Source organism: Carya illinoinensis, chromosome 10 (assembly GCF_018687715.1).
Source record: "Carya illinoinensis cultivar Pawnee chromosome 10, C.illinoinensisPawnee_v1, whole genome shotgun sequence".
In the NCBI taxonomy this organism is placed as follows: Eukaryota; Viridiplantae; Streptophyta; class Magnoliopsida; order Fagales; family Juglandaceae; genus Carya; species Carya illinoinensis.
Window position 1 is genome coordinate 1,806,963 of NC_056761.1, and position 22,384 is coordinate 1,829,346.

General features: G+C 36.4%; 2 protein-coding genes and 1 long non-coding RNA gene across 7 annotated transcripts; 2 read left to right on the forward strand and 1 right to left on the reverse strand.

The window, feature by feature from the left end:
* Positions 1-1,587: 1,587 nt before the first annotated feature.
* LOC122279007 lies at positions 1,588-3,904 on the forward strand. Its single transcript, XR_006229419.1, has 2 exons — positions 1,588-1,720; positions 3,757-3,904. It is a non-coding gene; the product is annotated as an uncharacterized LOC122279007 (long non-coding RNA).
* LOC122279003 lies at positions 3,832-8,359 on the reverse strand. The gene is made up of 4 exons (XM_043089242.1): positions 7,668-8,359; positions 6,577-6,738; positions 5,541-6,227; positions 3,832-5,127 (listed from the first exon to the last, which is right to left on the reverse strand). Exons 1-4 carry the CDS (start codon positions 8,028-8,030, stop codon positions 4,033-4,035), a joined length of 2,307 nt encoding a protein of 768 aa, XP_042945176.1. The 5' UTR covers positions 8,031-8,359; the 3' UTR covers positions 3,832-4,032.
* Positions 8,360-16,969: 8,610 nt separating this feature from the next.
* LOC122279129 lies at positions 16,970-21,843 on the forward strand. Of its 5 annotated transcripts, none has more exons than XM_043089497.1 (12): positions 16,970-17,315; positions 17,707-17,755; positions 17,899-18,147; positions 18,292-18,419; positions 18,670-18,778; positions 18,916-18,955; positions 19,240-19,329; positions 19,449-19,548; positions 19,667-19,806; positions 19,893-19,995; positions 20,386-21,056; positions 21,385-21,843. In XM_043089497.1, the coding sequence occupies exons 3-12, from the start codon at positions 18,009-18,011 to the stop codon at positions 21,662-21,664; spliced, it is 1,800 nt and encodes a 599-aa protein (XP_042945431.1). In that variant the 5' UTR covers positions 16,970-17,315; positions 17,707-17,755; positions 17,899-18,008; the 3' UTR covers positions 21,665-21,843. The 5 variants fall into 5 exon arrangements, with proteins under 5 accessions (XP_042945431.1, XP_042945430.1, XP_042945432.1 ...); XM_043089499.1 differs by lacking the exon at positions 16,970-17,315 and adding an exon at positions 17,340-17,471; XM_043089501.1 differs by lacking the exon at positions 16,970-17,315 and adding an exon at positions 17,493-17,593.
* The last annotated feature ends 541 nt before the right edge of the window (positions 21,844-22,384 follow it).

The window sequence follows — 22,384 nt, forward strand, 5'->3', positions numbered from 1 at the left end:
AGTAGTTGACAACATTCAGAGAAAAGTCACTGTTTTTATGTACCAAAAGGTGATATTATAAAGGAAGAGCTTTAGCTTATGATGGAGCATTCACGCCAACAACTTTAATGTTTAAAGTGTGAACATTGCTTTTCCTTGATTTTTTTTCATTATATTTTTTGACATTGGTCAAGAAATTCAAGATGTCAATTCAAAATAGGGGAGATAAATTTTCGATGCAACCTTCAAAAGAGTGACTGAGTAAACGAATGGGATTGAGTTTAGAGTTTAGACCCCGAGTGACAGACACAGCCCAGGGACTAGAAAATGGTGCAACTTTCTACCTATTGTGTGTTGGAGCTTACCTTTGGTTAGCTGCTTTCAGAAATACTCAGCAGCATCTGTTGGAGTCGTGTTGATAATTGAAGATGATCCGATCAAAGCAAGGGGGACCTGCAATCAAGAAGAGGAACACACAATGGGAAGTTTCTGGTGGGATACTCGGACGCTTAAGTTAGTAAAAATATTATGAATGAAGTCGAGATTTTCATCGAGAAAATTTTCCGAAAGGGAAAAGGAACTTGGCCGTAGGATTCTCCTTTTCTTTCTTTTCAATCAGCAGCTTTTTCTTCCCCTTGTATATGAGAAGGTGGTCAGAGTTTGTCCAGTCCGTAGAACAAGCTCCGACTCGACCAACATCTTGTGTCAGTCGGTCGGGTACTCGAGGAGCTTATTTCCAATTGACTGGGCTACACAGCGAGAATTGAGGCTATTGGGCTTGAGAATCCTGGACCTGTTTTGTTTAGTCCCAGGCGTATGAAGCCCCGTACCAATCAATGAATATACGGATCTCACCAAAAAACTGTTACTCTTTAAAAACCAACTTTGAAGGGGCTCTGCTATGGTTGTTGCCCAGTGTAGGAAAGAATTCTCTCAAGCTCCTGCGGAGAGAGAAACACATGGAGAAAGGGCTTACAGTAACAAATATAGTAATACTATATATAGTCGTGTAGTATGCAAATATTATACGGTACAATCACGACTATAATTATCATTTCTCTAATATATATTGTAAGATCTATTTTATGTGTTTATCTCTCTTCTACTTAAGATTTTCTAAGTTCGAATAATAATTCAGACCACTTTGATCTATCTTACGCTACAGGCAACAGCACATGGAAATAATTTTTGGGCAAGTCTGGCAGAACAAAATAATATACGAACAACGACATGATTTTGGTACCAACGGCCTGCTCATGAATAATTAATTACAATCCACGTGAAACAGGTATGGTTATGATGATGGAATGTAGAGGGGATGGAATATTCTAAACGTGCACAGCTGGGGCCGGCAAAACATTATAAGTTGCTCACAAGGTAGTCGGTACAAAGAAAGAAGTCATCTTGACGGTATCGAAAGGAAGCCTTCGGATTAACATATCTCAAAATAGGAGCATGCAAAAATTATTCGCTTCAACATAAATTATTACCAGAAATTCAGAATTTTGAATATATAGGCATTTTTCTAAACCGTCAAATCCAAAGGATCAGATAAATGGCCTGGGATACATTTATGCATTACGGGAATGAGAATGAGAAAGCAGCTTCAAGGAGTACAGTTGTATTATGACTTTTTCACAGTCTGCAAAAGCTATAAAATCTGTCAAAAAGTAGTTTTTCGAAATTTTGAAGAGAAGGTTAGATATGCTATGCATGTGAAATGTAAAAGGAGACCGCGGTGGTGTTGTGACACCCCCAAAATTTCCACGCCCGAACACGGAGAAATTGAGACGTCCGGATGGTGACACCCCGGGTCACCATCCCATCGACGGGTGCCGAGTGTGTGCAAGGCAGCAATTGTGTACAGAGAGACACGCAGCGGATAAGAAAGTCATAACTAAGTACCAGAATTTTTCTTAACGTAATACAAGCTGTTTAAGACATACATAGATAAAATATTACAAAACACAAATGCAGTTTTAAACAAATAAAAAGATAACATCAGCAACCCGGCGGAGCCGCATCCTCGGGCTCAGCCTCTTCCTCCTCCTCCTCAACTCCTGCACCAAAAGCTACGGAACCACAAATGGTTCCGCAGGTAAGTAAAACCCAAACACTACCAGATAAAAACACATATAACTCAAACAAGATGCATGAAACATGCCCAATGCACAAACCCGTAAAACACAAGTTTTCCACGCACGCCAAAAGACACATTTGACATCTCAAACCATTATCCAATTTTAACCGTATGCACCATGACCTCCCCTAGGGGTCATCCGCACACCCTGGCTCCAGTGTCACACCGCAGAGTACCGCCACGCATGTGACACCCAACGAGCGATGCCCAGTTCCGCGCCCCGCGCGTGCGTAGCCAAGCATCCTCTAGCCCTCGCCAGCGAAGGGCCACGGAGTCGGTGAGTAGGCCGATGCCCGGTTCCGCGCCCGGCGCGTTCGTAGCCAAGCACCCCCTAGTCCCGCTCCCATTATCGCTTTCGATAACTCAGGGGACATCACTCAGTTTATTCCGCTCCCGAGTGACCAGAGGAGCTCCACCGAGATAATAACCCATCCCGGCTTGGGCTCGTGATACCCACGCACCCGCAACACACTCACGCCAAAACACAGGCTTTTCTCATAAACCCACAACACACGTGCATGCACCATGAAATGCCAAATCAATGCATATTAAAATAATCCAACAATATAAATCAATAAAACAAGTAACTCCGTCCTCCATCCATCCGACCCCCGAAACTCCTCGGACTCAGTCCGGAATCAACAACCAACAACAGATATTTATTGAATGAGCAATATATATTTAAATCTGTAAATAGGGTTTGGAAAATACTTACAGCGCTATACGGCAATTTTAGAAAACACGAGGCGTTGCAAACGGCGGAAAAACAGCAACGTCACAGTGAAAATTCACTGTGGCCGTGGGTCCGAAAAACCCACTTTTGAACGGGGACAAACTAGGTCACGTAATTGATAGGGAATGGTCTAGGGATGGTTGTGAAGCTATTGGAAGTGACGGACGGCCGTGGGTGGCGGCGGAATGGCCGGAAATGGCCGGATTACCCAAAACGGAAACTAAGCTCGTAGGAGCTGTTCCGGTGGTCGTTGGAGGCCGGAAATAGGTGGGTTAGGACGGCAAGGAGTCGATGATGAAGTGGTGAAGAAATGGTGGCCGGAGGTGGAGCGACGGCGGCGGATCGGAGCAAAATCCGTGCGCCCTTTGGAAGCTTTTTCCGGCCAAATGGCCGGCCGGTTGGGGGTGGGTTTTGGAGGGAAGGTAGACCGGAAGGAGAGGAAGAGAATGGGACCGGTGGGAGGCCGAACGGTGGCCGGACGGCGGCGGTAGGGCTTAGGGAAGGTGACGCCGGCGTAGGGAGAGAGAGAGAAGAGAGAGAGAGCACGGGGAGGGGGGGGTGACCGGGTCGAGCGGGAGAGAGGAGAGAGAAAAGAAAGAGAAAAAAGAAAAAGAAGAAAAAAGAAAAGAAGGGAAAAAGAAAAAAAGAAAAAGAGAAAAAGAAAAAAAAGATGTGAAAAGAAATGAGGTCCAGTCCTCACTCCGGGAAAAAAAAGAAACAAACCGCCAAAAAGATTAAAACCACAAAAACAACTAAAAGAAATAAAACACAACCTCAAATAAATTAAAATAAATTAAAAACCGACTTTAAAACCGCAGCTAAAATAAAATAAAATATCTGATATATTAATTAAAATAAAAACAATTATTTCAGCGAAAATACACTTAAAAGCGAGTCATCACAGGTGTTGTACAGAATACACCTTTCCAAGAAAGATAAGACCAAAAATAGCAAAACAAAGAGCAGCACAACTTGGAAGGGATCCATAAATTTAACACAGTTGAATACTGCTCCATTTCCAGTCCAACTTGAACGGACAACCACATCTCTAATATACCACGCAAAAAAGATCGCATAGGCTCCTCTTTATCGAACCAATTTTCACATCAGAACACAACCCATAATCCATAAAGAAAGACAGGTTAAGAGTAGTCACACCTCCTACAATTTACAGTAAGTCCTATGAGGTGGAAGCTAATGCAACATCGACAATTTGTGTCGTAGCTGCAGTCATTTCGGGTGCTGGAGTTTCAGATTCTGGTTGAAAGAATTGGGTGTAGTGGAATTCAATCTGTAACCGGTGATGAAGAGGTGTTGATGTCATTAGACCCTTCTTTATATCCACCTGTAATTCCCTAAGTGGAATAGCAGCCAAGAAACTCTTAATGTACGCTTTACATGACTCCTTCCCTCGACACACAACTTCCTCTTCCTCCTCACTCTTTATGGGTTCCTCAGGTATAATTCCTACCACCCCTGCTACAGAACCCTCTTCCTTCATGTTGGCTAGCTGGGCCTGCTGGTTCTGATGCTGGTTATTGGATGTTTTGTCTTCCGGTGACTCTGCAACATTTGGCATTTTGTAAATTACAGTGCTGCGATCAAATTTCAAGATATAGGCCTGATTGCATCCCTCGTACAGCCTCTCCCCCAATGTGTCAATGATGTAATAAGCTTCCGGCTCAACTTTGAGGATGAAAAAATGATCATTCCAACTGACAATATAAACCTGAGGTTCACCATTGCCTGGGCATTCCAAACCAGTGCAGCTTATCTCATCCCAAATGCTGTCAAAGGACATGGCACCATGCAGAAAGTCAAATCTTCCCTCTTCCATCTCCTCCGGATGGAAAAACCCAATAAAGGACTGCCCAGGAACAACAGAAAGAGGGCGTATCTTGGCTTGGATGACTGTGTCAAGATCAAAGTGCTTGTCAGGGAACTGCTCCTTATAGGTTTCATTCTCACAAAGGCTTCTCCACTCTAACGAGCCTTCTCTTATGAGACTATCAAATTGGGATTTTATGGGCATAAGATCACGATTGTTCTGAAACCAGTCTGCAATGACAGCAACAAGGGCCGTACATGCACTCTCACCTGCTGCCTGCTCACTCCGTTGATCAATGGAAGCAAAGAAAACTTGGGTCTCAAGTTTCATGTGTCCATCCCGACTTGTCACTTGTTTCTGCTCCCAACTGCCTACGGCAAAATTGTCATCCCCAAACTCAGAGACTGAGGATCGATTTGCAAATGAATCCTCGTCTGTCTTGTGCCACTGCCAAGATGGTTGCAATTGTTTTCATTTAGAATATCGTCAGCCAGTAATTTGGTACTTGTTTTAAAGAGAACTAATTAGCAAAAGATTAAAAGCCTAGGTTTCATATTATAACAGTGTAAACAGTTCTGATTAGAGATCGATTGACATAATAAATTTATTTTTATTAATCGAATTTCAGTTTGCTTCTTCTATGTGCAAAACTTTTTACGACATGGTCATGGCAGAGCAATTTTCTCATGTACAAGGTTAAAATAACTCTAATAACAAAAAAACTTGAAACCATCTTTCTAGATAAGAAATGAGGTTTTCCCTTACTCTCTCTTTCACCAAACTATAAATAAAATAATGTCCAGAAATCATGAGCTTCTTTCCTAAACCATGAAAATATGCAATTAAGAACAGATTCTTACCCCAAGTGAAGGACATTCATCAGAACTAAGCTGTCTACGATCAAAATCAATGTCGTCCCCACCTTCTTCTCCATATGCCTTCTTCAATAACGGCTCTCCTTTGGCTTTAGGAGACCTGAAGCTTAGCTTCCTCTTCCTCCAAGGTAGTATGCTGCGCTTTGAACCTTGCAATAGCGATGGCTCAGGCACTGGTGCAACTGAATCCTCAATGTTGGAGCACCCAACATCAGATTTGCGATTGCTATAGTAAACCCAATTCTCATCCTCATTGTTAATCCTTGTACTGGAATAATATGATCCTCCAGCATAATTAGCATGTGCCAGTGAGCCATAACTAAATGACTTCCTGACACTGGAATTCTCCTTGTGCTCATCTGATTCTCCATCCTCAAAATCCTCAAGCGAGTCTGTGTCAAATGGGTAATTATACTCACTGTCCTCACTCCTGGCAGAGCACCTGCCATCACTGCCCTCTTCCTCTCGGCAGGCCTTTTTCGTTCTCCTGGCAGAGACATACTCAGTAAAAATCTTTACTTTCCTAAGACCAGCTTTAATTGCAGAAAGCTCATCCTTTTCGGTTGAGATAATTTCTCCTGATCGGGTAGGCGATGGAACAGGCACTGTTGATTCCTGCATTGGCTCTGTGGTCTCTTGAGCAGTTCTGAGTTCCAGTAAGCTCAGTGATATCTAAATGTAAGAATAGAGGGTTCAGAAGAATATATAAAAACACTGGACATTGAAATGAAAAGGAGAAACTACAAGTGTGTTCCCTAAACAGGTAACAAATCACTTTTTTTATTCTTTTTAAGGAAAATGCTATATATTATGTCATCATCTCGCTCTTGATGAGGTATCATTGCCCCATCAACCATTGAATTTTTTTAAAAATTTAGAAAGTGCCACATTTACAAAGTAGGATAAAAGTAGAATAAGAATGTGGTATATAGCATTACTTGTTTTTCAATTGCCCAAGCAAACCAATTGTACAGCAGGAAAGGTAGAAATAAGCAGTGGAAAGCGATTGGAAGTCACATACACTGAGTGAAGGAGAAGGCTCGGCTGCATTGCCAGAGAGTGCAAGAGGGAGGTTTAATTCAAACTCTTTGTGATCAGCTGCAGAAGCATATTCAGCAAGGTTCAATGAAGCTGTTCCAACAACAGGAACCTTGTTCTTTGGCCCTTGAAGTTGATTTAATCCCTGGAGATAAAAGCATCAACGTTTTCATGAAAGGTTCAATGATAATTCTCCGAGTAATAAAATAATAACAGTAGTTATAAAAAATGATTAAACTTGTTTCTTTTTATGTGAAAATTTATATTAAAAAAATAAACTAAAACCAGGTCTCACAATGTGCAAGTCCGAAAAATGACAATTATCTCCAAACCCATAAAGGGTGAACTTTCACCAAGAAGTTTCCAAAACTTAACATATTTTCTGATACCTCAACACCTCAGAACCAGACATTCAGAGCACAACCATCGGTCAAGTACCCCCCCTGAAATAAATCAATTACCACACCTTTACCGACTCAATTGCAGAATTAAAGACTTGATTATCATACCAATTCCAGCCATTTGGTTCCACAGTGAAGAAGTGAGGAACGAAGAGACCTTTCTTCTCTTAAATCAAATACGGAAAGTAATTTAAGAGAAAAACAAACAATTGCAGAAATATACTATACTTCGCAAGCGTCGACATTCATCAATCAAGAATTATATATTAGGCTTTGTTTCATTTGCATATGGATACGTTTAAGAAAATTATGAAAATCACATTTCTTATAAAATACAGATTAAATCCTCCAATAAATCCAAACACATCACAAAATGGAAACACCCAACAGCAATCCAATGAAAATTAACCTCCCGAATGATACAAGATTCACACCCTAAAAGTCAACACAATCAAACAGTTAAAGGAGAGAACAAAAAGCCTCCACATGATTAGTCACAGATTATCGTCTCAATCCATAAAACCCATGAACTTCCCACGGTCTTTCTTTGTACTAATAAGACATTTTCTCGAACGAAGACCCGCAGGAAAAGACGAAAAAAAAAAGCTTTATATTTTATTCATATATATCTGTATAATAGAGAGAGAGAGAGAGAGAGAGAGAGAGAGCTCACATTGAAGACAGTGAAAGCGATCTCCCACGGGTGAAATACATTATCCTTGTACGCAGAGAGAGTACAGAGGCTCTGAAAGTCCTCCTCCCACTCGACGACGCCGTTTTGTTGAGACGAAGCACCTGCGTCCACCTCCACCTCCCTCGTGAAGTTCCTCTTCACGGCGGTCCTCCTCAGCGAACTCAGCGCCAATTTCGGACCCTTCCACTTAATCTCCACAGTCAATCTCGCAGAGACCCCTCCCTTATCTGTACCCTCCCGCACCAGATCACACCCCTCCAGACTCCGCACCACAAGCCTCACCTCGTACTTCTTAGACACCAGAGGCGGCCACGGCCGCCACCTCATCATCTTCACCACCATTCCCACACAATACAAACACGAGCCCCGAAGATTACGAGGAAACCTTGAGAAAACGGACCTCGAATAGCAAAGGAAACAAGACTTGCGAAAATCCTCGAAATTATCTCAAGTAATTCGAAGAGAGATACTCTGAAAGTTCAGAATAACAAGGGATAATTTCTTTCTCCGGAGTAATAAAAAAATCCGGAAGAGGACAGAGTGAGAGAAAGTTGGGGAAGACACGGCCTTTATATAGTGGAAATGAGAGAGGGAGGGAGAGAGAGAGGGAGGAAAAGAGAAGGAAAGGAGGGTATTTGACATGCCGTGAGAGATACTGTGCTTACGTTGATGGGTTTGGTTTGGTTTTTGGGTTAGGGACTAGACTATGGTGGAAGGAAGGTTAAAAAGAGTATTTTTAACCATGGTTAAAAAATGACGTACCAGTTAAAAACAGAGGATTCCGGTCTGGGTATCCCCTGGAGTAACGCCGTATTAACGAGTTAGTTGACTTCTGTTGTTCTGCTTTTGGTCTTTTTCTATTTTCTCTTTTCTTTTCTTTTTTTCTTTTTTTTTTTTTTTTTTTCGTTTTTTAAAATCGTTATCCAAGTGCTTTTTATCCGTTGGGTTTTCTAGCCGTAACATCTCATTTAATGGCTAGTTGGAATATCTGTTGCTAACAGCAAAGTCGGATATTTTGGTAATTTTCTTTTACAGTTCTACTATTTTTAAACAAGTTTAAAAGGAAATAGAAGTTTTCTTCTCTTTCTACAAAAGTCACACCATGATTATTATTTATTAGGTTCATGCATGATGCATTGCAACTTCTTAGCCTTATTGACTTGGCTATTTCATTTCAATTTATTTATTTTGTAAACAATTTTTTGATTAAATTTTTCAAGGCATACATCATTGACTTGACTTAGCATAATAGGTTAAATTATAAATATATTTTTATTATAAAGTAAATTTAACGTATCATATAAAATTATGTTAATTTTTAAATTTATTTTTATATAATCTACGTAACTGTATCACTTATCTTTTAATAATTTAAATAATTTTCAAAGCTAATTTTCATCTAGATGGTGAGTGAATTTATAAGAAATCACATTCATTATTTTCTTGAAAGATATATGAAGTCATGAATACAAGGTACTCATTGGACTAACTACATGTTCTCATTATGCGAATTTTTACTTCTAAGTAATCCATCCTACAACCAACGTAATGAGTAATGGTCATTTTAATGATGTAACTTTTACAATAATTTTTACTTTCTTTTTAATATTGTCTAACTTGTATTTTAAACTTGGCCCCTTGAATCAAACTTAGACTTTAGAGTTAGTTTGGGGACGGATCGAGGCACTTATTCTGAGGAGCACATGTGCGACACGAGTTATAAACTCGGGGGTGCCCATGTGAACTTTTGCTTGATAGGGTAGATAGGGATCAAACCCTTTTCGGATTCCTTTATGTGAGCAGAAAATGAGAGACACGCACAAGTTGGCATGCATTTTCCTTCATCCATGGGACAGTTTGGCTTTACAGATTGGCTTTTCAACTCGTGTTATGAGAGAGACAGACAGAGAGAGAGAGAGAGGTTTTAGAGGCTTTGAAGTTGGGGAAATTGATTCGACTATTGGGTGCAAGTTGAAAGGAATCCTAACCCCGTATTCAAAGATTACAAAAGTTACAAAAAAATCAAGAAAAGATCATGCCTATGTTGTATGTTTGAATGGATTTTTTTCATTTGGTAGGTATATATATATAACAAAAATCGTAACGCATGGATATAAATAAAAATCCTCTCAATTTATTATTCGCTATTAAGTAGGAGAGTGATAGATATATAAAATATATATTATAATAATTATTGAACTTACTATAGGTCTATCTTTCTCAATTTTTAAAATTCTAAACTTCGATTAAAAGCAATTAAATGTGTTGATGACCCTATGTTTAGCCTGAAAAATAATTTTCTTGTCTTGAGTTTATTTTGTTCTAATCTCCCGAAACGTGTACATGTGATCTTTCTGGCATTAATCTATCAAGAATATTAATTAATTACGTTGTGAACACTAATGCTAATACAAATAAATAAATAAACATTACGCAGTAATCATGTGAGTGGAATGGGGAATTTGCCGCCCCAAGTGCTAGCCTAGTTAGCACATATATTATATATATATGACATTGACGCATGCAATACGTTCCTATAAATTGTTGGGATGTCACGTATCAATTGTAGAATGAGTTAGTAGTCAGTTTATAAGTATGAATAAAATCTTCATTTCTTAAACTAACTCTTGAGTTAAAATTAAGAAAGATCCAAAATCACCCAAAACGAATCTCATACTTTGAACCACCCACATGCCCATGCATACATGGTGGCACATGATGATTGGCTTAACCCTTTAGAACTACTACATATGACGCACTCAAACCCTTTAGATTAATGAGGAATATTATTGTATCTATACAAAATTTTTATAAAACACAGATAAACATGTAAATTAAATACTTTTAATAAAATTATGCAAACCCATTAATTAATTACCCTTTGAAATTGTGATCTTGTTTTCCAAGCCTTCACAAATTGGCATGCAGCTGATCAATGATATTGACAAATAGTAAAGTACTATCATTAACCATGCATGCATGCCTCAGGCTTGTAGCCGATCGAAACGACAAAACTTTACCCGTCTTTCATTTTTCTGGGTTTTAATTTAACGTAGAGATCACGGAGTTAATAATTACTGTCTTTGCTATATATATATAGATAAAGCGATCGCTCATATATAACATACTTTAAGTACAGGCGGACGCATATAAAGAAATATTTAGGAAATTCAAGAGACGGTGGGAACATGAAAATTGACTTGCGTGTGAATAAGAAATATATATATATATATAACATCACGTAACCATCAAAGAAAAGCACTTCGTTTTTAATGGATCGCCCGTGTGCGTGTGGGACATACTCGATCGGAGAACTATATTACTTTAATTTATTTATTTGAGTAAGGCTGCTCACAAGTTGACGGAGTTTACAAATTAAAGAGGCGTATGGCTGATCCGATCTGAAATTTTGGCCCGACCCGAAAACAACTGACTCGATTAAAATGGGCTGGAAATCGAAATCGACCCAATACTCGAGTATATACTGGAATGATCTGAAATATGTGTTAAACAGTGTCATTAAAATTTGATTAAACTAAAAATAAATATAAAAATAAAATTGGGTCGGTCGAATCTACACTAATCATTGTTATTGAATTTCCATCTTCACATCAATTGGCGGGCATGAAGCATGCTGGAATATTCAAACCAATATCTACGAAACTACTCGGAAGAAGACAATTATATCAAACGTCACCGTTTTTGGACTTGGACTTGGGGGGGTGACACGTGAATTTTACTTGGCATTGAAAAATGAAAATGTGGGACCAACATACATATTACATCTTTAGGAGATAAAGTAAAAATTATGGAATTAAGTATGATTATCCTTTATTGTATATAGTCCATGGACACATTAATGTACATGTCCCTTCAAAAGCTACATTCATCGATAAATGGATCCCCAGTTGGATCTGGTTTTTTTTATTTAATAATTAAGGAAGTATATTTTAGTGATGTGAAATTTTAAAAAATATATATATATATATTTAAGATTATAAAAAAAAAGAATAAAAAAATTTGTTCTAGACAAGTCTCATGCTACATCCTTGACAGATGTAACACGACTCCTTCAATAAACTAAGTTCCGTTTGATTACATAGTTCAAATGAGTTCAGATAAAATGTTTTCAATAATAATGAATAAAATATTGTTATAATATAATTTTTTAATATTAGTTTTGTATTGAGATTTGAAAAAATTTAATTATTTATTATATTTTATAAGAAAATTTAAAAAAATTATAATGTTTAGATAAGACGAGATTCTTTATATTTATACATATTTATTATTAAAGAGAATGAGTCCATGCATGTGTACAATATATAGGCTTTTGATAAAGAATTTTACACAAATATACATAAAATTATATATAGAGTTGTTATTGAGTCAAATTTATAAATTTCAGAGGATTATTTTACAATTTTATTTTTTATTTTGTTTAAAAAAGAAGGAGAGATAATAATTAGAAACATCCTCAATGAGCCAATACGGTGCAACCATGGAAAGCCTCTGTAGGACAACCACAGAGAATTAGCTAGCAGACTACTAACTGATACATGGGCAAAATGACGAACTACATTGAAAGTAGCGACAAATCAAAGATGGTGGAACAGTGGGCCTACGTAAAATAATACCAACAACGACCGAAACTACGGCTTGTCCACAACCAACCAATGGGAAATAGACATCTTACGAACGAACGAGTCCCATTGGACGAGATAGAGACTGCCTTGCTACTGCATAGTAGATTAAAAGCGGCTTTTTTTCGCCACGACAATTCATTTATCTATGTATTTTAATAATTATTTTAATTATATGCTTTTTTATTTTTTATTTTTTTTTTTAATTTTTCAGGTGTGCTTAACGGCGCATCACGATGCTAACGTTTTGGTCTCTCACGCGATTGTTTATATCAATGATTCTGTAATTGTATGCAGTTAGTACATGCAATAGAGATCAATTTATAATTAATGTTATTTATTATTCATATACTACATATTATTATAAAATTTATTATTTTTATTATTTTATTTAAATATACATATTTATATATTAAAATAAAAATAATAAATTACATATTAATACGTAATTTAAAAGATAGTAAATATAATTTTTCTTTTAGTCCGGCCTAGAATCAATGTTAATGAATTGCCGTTAACACTTTGAATGAATCAAAACTTAAGATTTCAAAGGCAAAAAAAATCTTGAATAAGATCAAATTAGGAACAGCTGGGCATGAGTCCGATAAAAATCTTATGCAACTACCCCGTTCGAACCATTCTCATGAGACCTTCGTTGACCAACGTAGCGCTTATCAGCTTATATATGTAGACACACTAACTAGTTGGGATAGGCAATTTTGTAATCATGTTACTCTCTTTGTCTCTATGCTTCGGATATTATAATACGGATAAGTACTTCGGTTTTTGGTAGTATTTCGGATATTATGTGCGATGATTTTTTTACGACAAGCCTAACATTCATGATAATTAGTAGATTTAGCCATATTAAGTATCCCCAACATATATATAAATAACTGTCCTCGTTTATCAGTATGACTGTATATGCAATCTCATATTCAGATCTGTGAATATAATTTTTTTTTTTAAATAAAACTTAAATTTAAAAAATATTTTTTTAATATTTTAATATGCACGGTTTTCATATGCTATGCTAAGTAAGCGAGGAAAATTAATCATATTACAGATTAATGAAATTCGGTTGACCAAAAAAGGGTCAAGTTGACACGTTCTTCAAAATCAATGTGCACACTAGAATTCATCTATAATAATCTTATTATAAAGTTTAAGCTGTATATTATTTATGTTTATAATTTACTTTAAAATTTAAATTTTATAAATTAAATTATATTAAATAGAAAGTGTGCAGGATAAACTATAAAGACATCAAAATCGTAGTTAGCTAGCTAGCCCCTAGAACCTGTAAAAAAGTCGAAGCTTCGCTTTCACCTGATAACAACAGCACATTCTTGGTGTCATTTCCAACATGAAAGAAGCCAAAGTTTGTCATCAAAAAGAATCATGCAAAGGGATGTCCCAGTGGGGTTTCCCGCATTAATTATACTGAAAGCTAGCTAGCATACATGTATATGTACAGCGATTGAATGTAATACTCACTTGCAACCATGCATGCATGCAGTCATTGTTTGGCCAGAAATGAGATGATGGCGTATTTATAGCTAGCACTGTTTACACAGCATCCATATTTGTGCACTATATATGAAACAAAGTTTCAATTTTACAACTCATACAAGCACCAATTCTGCCAAACAGAACTTGCCAAAGGGTGAAAGAAGCAAGCAAAGACATTCTCATCAAAGTCCGCGTCAGGTTCCACAATGTATCAACAAGCAGCAGCAAATAGAAATGAAAAACATTTTGAGTGGCTGTAGTTGACCCACCCAATTAATAATCTTATTGTCTGGCCGAAACAAAACGTGTTTCAACTGTTTGAAAAAATTGAAAAATGAAAATCCTTCTACTGTGGATTGAGAAAAATTAATGATGGGTGGGAATTTTTTTGACCATTTTCAATGGAGACCATGATTACGGGGGTTGTTAGTGGAGGGTGGAGAGGCCATGAGGGCCACATTTTTCCCACTTTGATTTTGCTCCTCAGGTGGATATATCACGAAGATGAAGGAATCCCAGGAAATGGTGTATTCACATTGGACGACAGGTTTCTTTTTTGTCATGCCATAACTCGACCTTCGGGCACCATTTGCCGACCTCTCCAAAGCTATCTCCCACGTACCAATATCACATATTTTCAAAGTAGTGATTGCTGAGCAGAATTATCATTTCTTCCTGTTTCATTTTGTGGACAGAATACAGATCAGCACATGTTTGAATTTTCAAAAGTTGCGTGAAGAATTATGGTAAGCAAAATGATAGATAGAGATACATTTTTTTTTTATACAACTTGCTTATAATGTAGCAAGCACTATGTCAATGCCACGTAAAAGCTGTATTGATCCCTGCTGTCATTACTCTTACGGGAATGCCAAAGCCATGCATACTCCTAGAGCTAGCTTTTAGAGGAGAATATCATGAATGAGATATGCATACATGATAAGAGAGGCGGTGCCAGGAATTTGTTTTACATAAAAATTGAAATTGCACTTGACAATTTCGGAAAACAGGATACATGTACATGGTGCTTTAATATTGATTTCGTAACCCCTGAAAACGTGTGGGACTTCCTCAAAAGAGAGAAAATTCAACTTGAAACGCGCAAATGGACTATTTACTGTGTTGTCTCCACAAATTTCCAATCATGTTCTCTGCCTGAAATTTAATGGAACTGAGGGAGAAAAGAACGACTTCACACCCTACATGATGATACGGGCTCAATCTAAAAGCGACGTAGGCCTGTTACTTGTTAAATTCACAATCCAGTGAGCTAAGAATGTTACTAACTGAAATTGTGTTCGGATTTGGACCTTAAAGTTCTTGTTGGGCCTTGATTGTCCCTTCAAACTTCAAAGGTTGCTTAAACATCCATCCTTCGTGTAACTTTTGTTTTTGGGTTTCTCTATAGCTCTGGAGGCCCAATTTCATTCTGGGGTTGTGAATTGTGAAGCACATCCTTAAGATGCCCTTTTGTTTTTGGGTTACCTTAAATGCATCCTCTTACCGTTTTACGTGTTTGCACGCTCCTTGCAACTTTAGTCTGACTTTTATGCATTTTTTTGGTGGAAAAATATAATTATAAGTATAATTATATATTAATATATATTAATTTATTATAATTGATTAAAAAATAAATATTATTAAAAATAATATTAATTTAAATTTTAAATATGAAAGAATCAATATTAATATGTAGATTAATGCATAATTTTATTTATATATAGTAAAACTTTTATTTGCACATGGGTCATTAATGTTACAACTTCCTGCACCGTTCGTTGGTTGTTCGCAGTTGGTAATAAATGAGGATCTGAAACGTTTTATTAAATAGGAAGCTGTCCTGTCTATTAATAAAGTAATCTTATTAAGTAACTTAAATTAAAGGTGAATGTCTGGTACTGTTAACATACGTATAGTTGTATCGTGTCGTATTTTTAACGATAAATATAATTTTAAAGTGGGTGAGTTTCATGTATTTTTTTTTTTAAATAAATAAATATAATTTTAGAGTCTGTTACAATTTTAAAGACTGCTGTAATTTGTAGTATAAATTATTTTCCTATCAAATTACAAACAAATGGGACCGTGAGAGACCAAAACTGGCAAAGCCATAAATGCGTGATGGACGTCCTACGTATGGAGCTTAAACCCAACGCAAGAATCCCTTTAAACCAAAAAATATAAAAAAAGGGAAACCTTGTCACTTGTCAGTACATATGCACGCAAAATTAGGTGTCCTGTATTTGCTGTTCTCGTTGACCTAATATCTTTGCGTGGCAAAATTAGTTGTCTGTTACTAATTTTATATAATTATTTAAAAAAAATAAGATTTATAATTAAAAAGTTATTTTTTTATATAAATTTTATATTAATTTTTTTTAAATGACTACATACTATTTATACAATTATAACTGTAAATATTAATTTTTTTATATATATAATATATAAGTGTGGTGTAGTTATTTTAAAAAAAATGTGAAATTTATTATTAAAAAATTAATTTTTTATATTATTTATATATTTATTTTTTTAAAATAATTATATGATTTTATAATACAATCATGAAATATAAGTAAATGGTTGTAATTTAAATAAGATTGCACGAATTATTAGCTATTTTTTTGGAATCTCAAAAAATTCGTATTTTAATAGTATTTCCTTGATTAAGCCGTGATGTCAAATACTCAGTTTACCTTTTAAAAATAAAAATAAAAAGTTATATATATTTTTAGACTATTTATTATATTTTATTTGTAAATTTATCTATATTATGAGATGATAAAATAAATTATAAACATATTTATTATTTTATTTTAGATAAAAATTTAATAAAATTATAATAATTAGATAAGATGAGATGGATTGTGAAAAAAAAAATCAAAATTTTGTAAAGTCTTGTATGTTTTTGCAAATAAGATGAAATGTGATTAGATTAGTTGAGATAAAAATTAAAAGTTGAATAAAATATTATTTGAATATATTTTTTTAATATTATTTTTATTTTAAGATTTGAAAAATGATTAATTATTTATTTTATTTTATATAAAAATTAAAAAAAATTGTAAATTAGATATTAAATTAGATGAAAAGAGACGCTTGGAGACGAGAATAGTTGCGAAGAAAAGCCTTCTCACTTTCTTTCCACCTAAACTTCGTTGTAGCGCAAGCACTTTTCCCACCAGACACTTTATTCTCAGAACGTACACAACCGATGTACTCTTCAAACTGTATTTTTCCTCCCCCACCCCGCCTGCGGCCTGCCTCTATCTTTAAATAGAATTTGATGAATTCATCAAAAAAAAAAAAAAACAGAATTTGATGAAGATTTGAACACTGTTAACTATTTTAATTAGATTAACTCTGGGAAAACTAAAAAGTGTTGCGTGCGTCGGTGATTCTGTCTTTTGTCTGGAATTTCGTTATGCCCGAGAGTGGCCCGTGTTGCGTATCGTCCTGGGTGTTCGAACATCAGGTGACCCTGTCTCCTCCTCTTCATGTGGATTTATAATTGATTTTTCATTGAGATCTGTTTTTTGGGTGGTGGGGATTTCGGTGTTCTGATTCTCGGCTCTGTCTGGAGCTCATAAAGTCGAGCTGGGTGCAAGTTGCTTTTCTCTTGGAGCTTCGTGTGAGTTGTGTTAATGGAATTTTTTAGATGGGTCTTAATCTGGGCACTTTAATATATGTGATTTCTGGTTTTGCTTTGGAATGGGTTTTGATGAATGTCAAAATCTGTCTGCCAAGGAGCTTGTATGTTTATGTGTTTGATATTGATGGTTTTCTTTCATCTGTATTGGTTTTATGTGCTTAGAGGTGTAGTATTGATGGTTTTCTTTATTACTTGTGGTTTTATGTGCTCATAGGTTTAAATGTTTGCGTGTATGAAATTTTGTTAAGAAGGCTTCTTATTAGGTAAATCGTCGACGGCTTTTATTGGAAGTTTTCTAATAGATTTCAATTAACATTCATAGATTTCTAAAGGTCATCTAATCTCAAGTCCTTTATAAGATGGAATATAATTGAAGAACTTTGAACTTCTTTCATTACTTGTGTAGATCAAGAGAAACCTTTCTCCGTCATCATTTGAAGGCTTATTATTATATTGATGAATTGATGGAGATACGTTTGAGAGATAGATCTTCATAATTTTCTTGGATGTGTAAAGATGGAGGAAAAACAAATGATCACTCAGTATCGGGAGAGGTTGGACAAGACACTTTCGTCGCCGGATCTGACAAATGAAGAGACACTTAAAACCTTAGTCAAGAATCAACTCCTTCATTCTTTAGAAGATGGAACTGAAGGTTATTAATTCCTCTGGTTTTCCTATTCACTTTCTTTAGACAGTCGTGCTTATGTTTCCTTATAATTAACAAGAGATACTGATTTGAAAGAAAATATCATGCATTATTCAATAACTTTCCAATTTTAAACTTTTGTTTGTGCAGGATGCAATCTGAAAGTAATTGAAAGAAGGACTGCAGAAGTATCATATTTCCTTGACATGTTGAGGAGCGCTTCCACAGATGATAATGAGGGATTGAACGCCAGTGAGAGATCACATGCTGAATGGAAGGTACACTATATCTAATTTGCGTATTTTCTTCCTTTCCTTTTATTCACAGTGAACCCTTCTGTATTCTAAAATCTTCTGCGATTCCTCTGCCTTTCTCCCCTAAAACCTTTTCTTCTCATCCATCCAGAAAACATGTGAGAATTAATAAAAATGAATGCAGTTACATTTTCTTTTTATATTTGGATGGGCTTGCAGATGACATTTTATTAGGTCTTGGTATACTTTTGTGACAACCTCCTTCTCTTGGCAGTTAAAACAAGACAGTAAAGACTTTCGTGTTATGTATCGTGAAGGTCCGGAAGGCACTCCCTTTCATACATTACTTGCTGAAGGCTTTGTAGATGGGCCTGTAGATGTTTGTAAGTTATACCAGAATGCCCAGACATCTTGAGCTCATCTTACACTGATCAATAATAATCAGCGAGTTGTTTAGGTGGTTAGATATCATTGAATATCATATAAATTAATTTTAGAAATATTCCATCCTTCATTTCAGGTTTATGCATCTCATGGGAGTCAATCCTCTACAAGAAATGGTTAGAATCTTTCCATCATTCTGTGTGCTTTAGTTTTCTACATTAACTCTGCAATAATATATTTTGTCTGATGGCCTGATGTATGCGTCACATTCTACTCAATATGAATATATAATAGAGTATAAAGATAACTCACACTGGCAGATGTTGAGAGAGAGAGAGAGAGAGAAGGCATTAAGAGTCCATTCATGACAAATGGCAACCCGGCTTCTTTGATTGACTTTAGTAGAACTGTAATTTTGACAGTAATTTCATTTTCCTTTTCACGTTCTATTGTTTTTCAGGTGGCCTCAGTCTAGTGTTCCGACTTTCAAAATCCTCTCTTGCAAATGTTTGCAAAAGGTTCAGATTGGTGAACAGATATGCTCAGTGAGGTTTGTCTGGCATAAGACCACAGCATTTCTTGAAAATAAAGTTTATGTGATTACTTCTTTCTTTCTCAAACATATTCCACTTTGAAATCCTGATTTTTCTCTGAATTCTTGGAAGGAAGGATGAAGGTTCCTTGGCCACTGTCAACAAGGGAGGCCATTGTACACTATTTTATGTTTGAGTACTTTCAAGATGATCTCATTATTGTTCTTCTAAACACGGTAGTACTAGAAATCTTTGGTGGACTTTTTTTTCTCTCAGTTGCAATGTTTTTTTCTGTCACTTCTGTTTCTAGGTTGAAACGTGAAGTAAAAAGTATTTTGTTTATCGTGCTTGTAGATCTCTCATTCAGAAAGCATTGATAGTATTACTCATGGTTTCACCAGTGAGGGGATCCCTGAAGAAAACGATGCTGTTAGGATTGATGTTATAGGAGGTTTTGCTTTGCAAAAGGTGGCTCCAGAAAGAAGTTACTTTCGGTGAGTTGTAGTCGAATGTACTGAACATGGTGTGTGGACTTTTGGAACTTTAATCAACCCGAACTATAACACTCCTAATTTTGTAGGACAATAACAAATATGGATATCAAGCTTGACTTTATCCCTCCATCCCTTATAAACTTTGTCTCAAGGCAGCTCGTCGGCAATGGTTTCAGACTCTATCAAAAGGTCATTTTATTCTCTTGTACTTCACCCACTTGGTTCAAGATATCATTTTCTTGTCCACTGTGTCAGCAATAAGAACTCATGAAGAAAGAATGCTGTTTGAGTTAGTTCTGAATGAAAGTGATGCTACATTTGGATCTTATCAAATCATCCAACTTGATAACTTATAGAATTAACGGCATATATCCTACTTATTCACTGGATTTCAACAACTCTTGATTATCATATACAATCTTTTGGACTTAACATAATATGAAAACTCAAAATGTACTTGGTTGAATCTATGCAACATATGGCCTGGGTTAAACGGCCTGCGTGTTGACTCCTGCATCCTCATGTATGCGATTTACGTTCTATTTTCTCTCTCACATTTTCCCATTCATAAAACCACAGGTAGTGTCTTCTATGTCGAGCGACAAAGATTTTGTCATGGCCTTGGGGGACCCGTTGTATGGTAAAATACGTGATGTTCTTTATCCCATTGATGTACCAAAAAGGGCTGTGAAAGGAGCAGAGATTAAGGCTGATACATGTCTTCTCCCTAAAGAACATCTTATTGTAAGTAAGCAGGATGACTTGATGGATACAAGTCAGGAGGTTCACAACAATTACCATGCGAACGAATCTGAGCCAGAGAGTGAAAGAGTTACAGGTGGGAAAGCTTTTGGAGAGATCGAAGAAGAAGAGAATGAAGAAAACAGTCATTTTGAGGAGGATAGCAAGGACATCGATCATATTTCAACCAAGGAATTTGGAGAAAGGTATAATGTAAACGACACAAAAAATATTTTAATCAGACCTGAGGTGGAGCAAGCTCTAGGAACATTAGAGAAGATCATCTTGGTTGTTCGGGAATATGGATTTAATGCCCAACGTGGGATCTCTTCTGGCTTCAACGGTAAAGAACCTCCAAATAGGGAAGAGGGTCTGACAACACACTCAAATTCTTCTAACCCCAAGAGTGTCATTGATGATGAGGTTAGTCTTGAAGTGCCAAAAACGGAAATAGTCAACCAGACTTCGCAAGACCAACCGAGGAATAGCGTTAGCAATCACAGCTTCAGGTAATTATGCTAATAAACGAGTCCTATCAATTATATATTCACAAGCATATGTCCCGTGATATTTTGACATATAATTATTGTCCTCCATTTTAGTCACGTATTCCTTATCGTTTTTCCTTCATCCACACTTTCCGTTACTGTTTGCGTGAATGATACAGACTCTTACTGGAGTCCACATTCTGATATATGGATATCTGTCTTTAGTATCTTAAAGATTTCCTGGCACTCAGTTTTGACCTTACTGAATAATTTACTACTCACCTTAGCAGAATTTATGTGCTACTTAAAATAGGCTAATTAATGGTACCATCCCAATCCTGTTTTTCAGGCATGCGGGATCAAATTCTCTCTTAAGGGAAGCAAACCATAACAAAATAGCACCAGCATCACCGGAACAACATCTTTTGGTTCCTGGTGAGGGCCCCCAGGTTGCTTTGGGTTCCTCCTCAAACAGGACAACAGAAGTGCAGACTTTGGACGAGAGTTCGTATGATATTAAGCAAATGAGCACCAAGGCAAATGGCATCCATGAAATGAGTCTTAACCGAGAAGAGAAGTCAAGCAGGCAGAAAAAGAATTGGCTATGTTGTTTCAGCACGGGAGGTTAGTTGGAAAGGCATCACGCAACAGCTAATTCCGAGAGAGGTTTTGTAACATCTTGTGCGGGAATAACAGATAACTTGTATAATAGTAATACATTCTAATATACGTTCTTAGTTTTGTTCTAAATTTCTTATAATTTTGGCAAATGGGCTACCATAAAAGTTCGTGCTTTTAACTTTGATAATTTTGTTTGTACGATTCATTTTGTGGAGAGCTTCTCCTGTGAAAAAGGAAACGGAATCCATGAAACCTCCGGAGCTGCCTCTGCAATTAGGTGACAACCAAGCATCCAATAGCCCACCAACTTCACATCGACAACCCAGATAAGTTTCAACCAGTTCTTTGTAAGAAATTTTAATGACTTCACCCACCTTCCTGCCTTTTCTCCGACAAGGATCTAGTATAACTAAAGTTTTCGGAGCGACATCTTATTAATATTATTAATATTACAGCATATTACATTCAAGATCATGATACCTTGATCAGAATCTAGAAATATCAATCAACTGTACCTTGATCAAATAAAATACATATCGAAATTAATATGTTCCTCGCAAAGTAGAAAACATGATTTTACTGTCAGCTAAGCCAATACCCTGCTCAGGTTAAGGGCAATATCAAAGTAATAATGCCTTCGTTCGGTCTTGAAATTGAACTGAATATCGAGAAGACCCACCAATAACCCGACCGACCCATTAAGACTTTAAAGCAGGCTCACCAAAGAG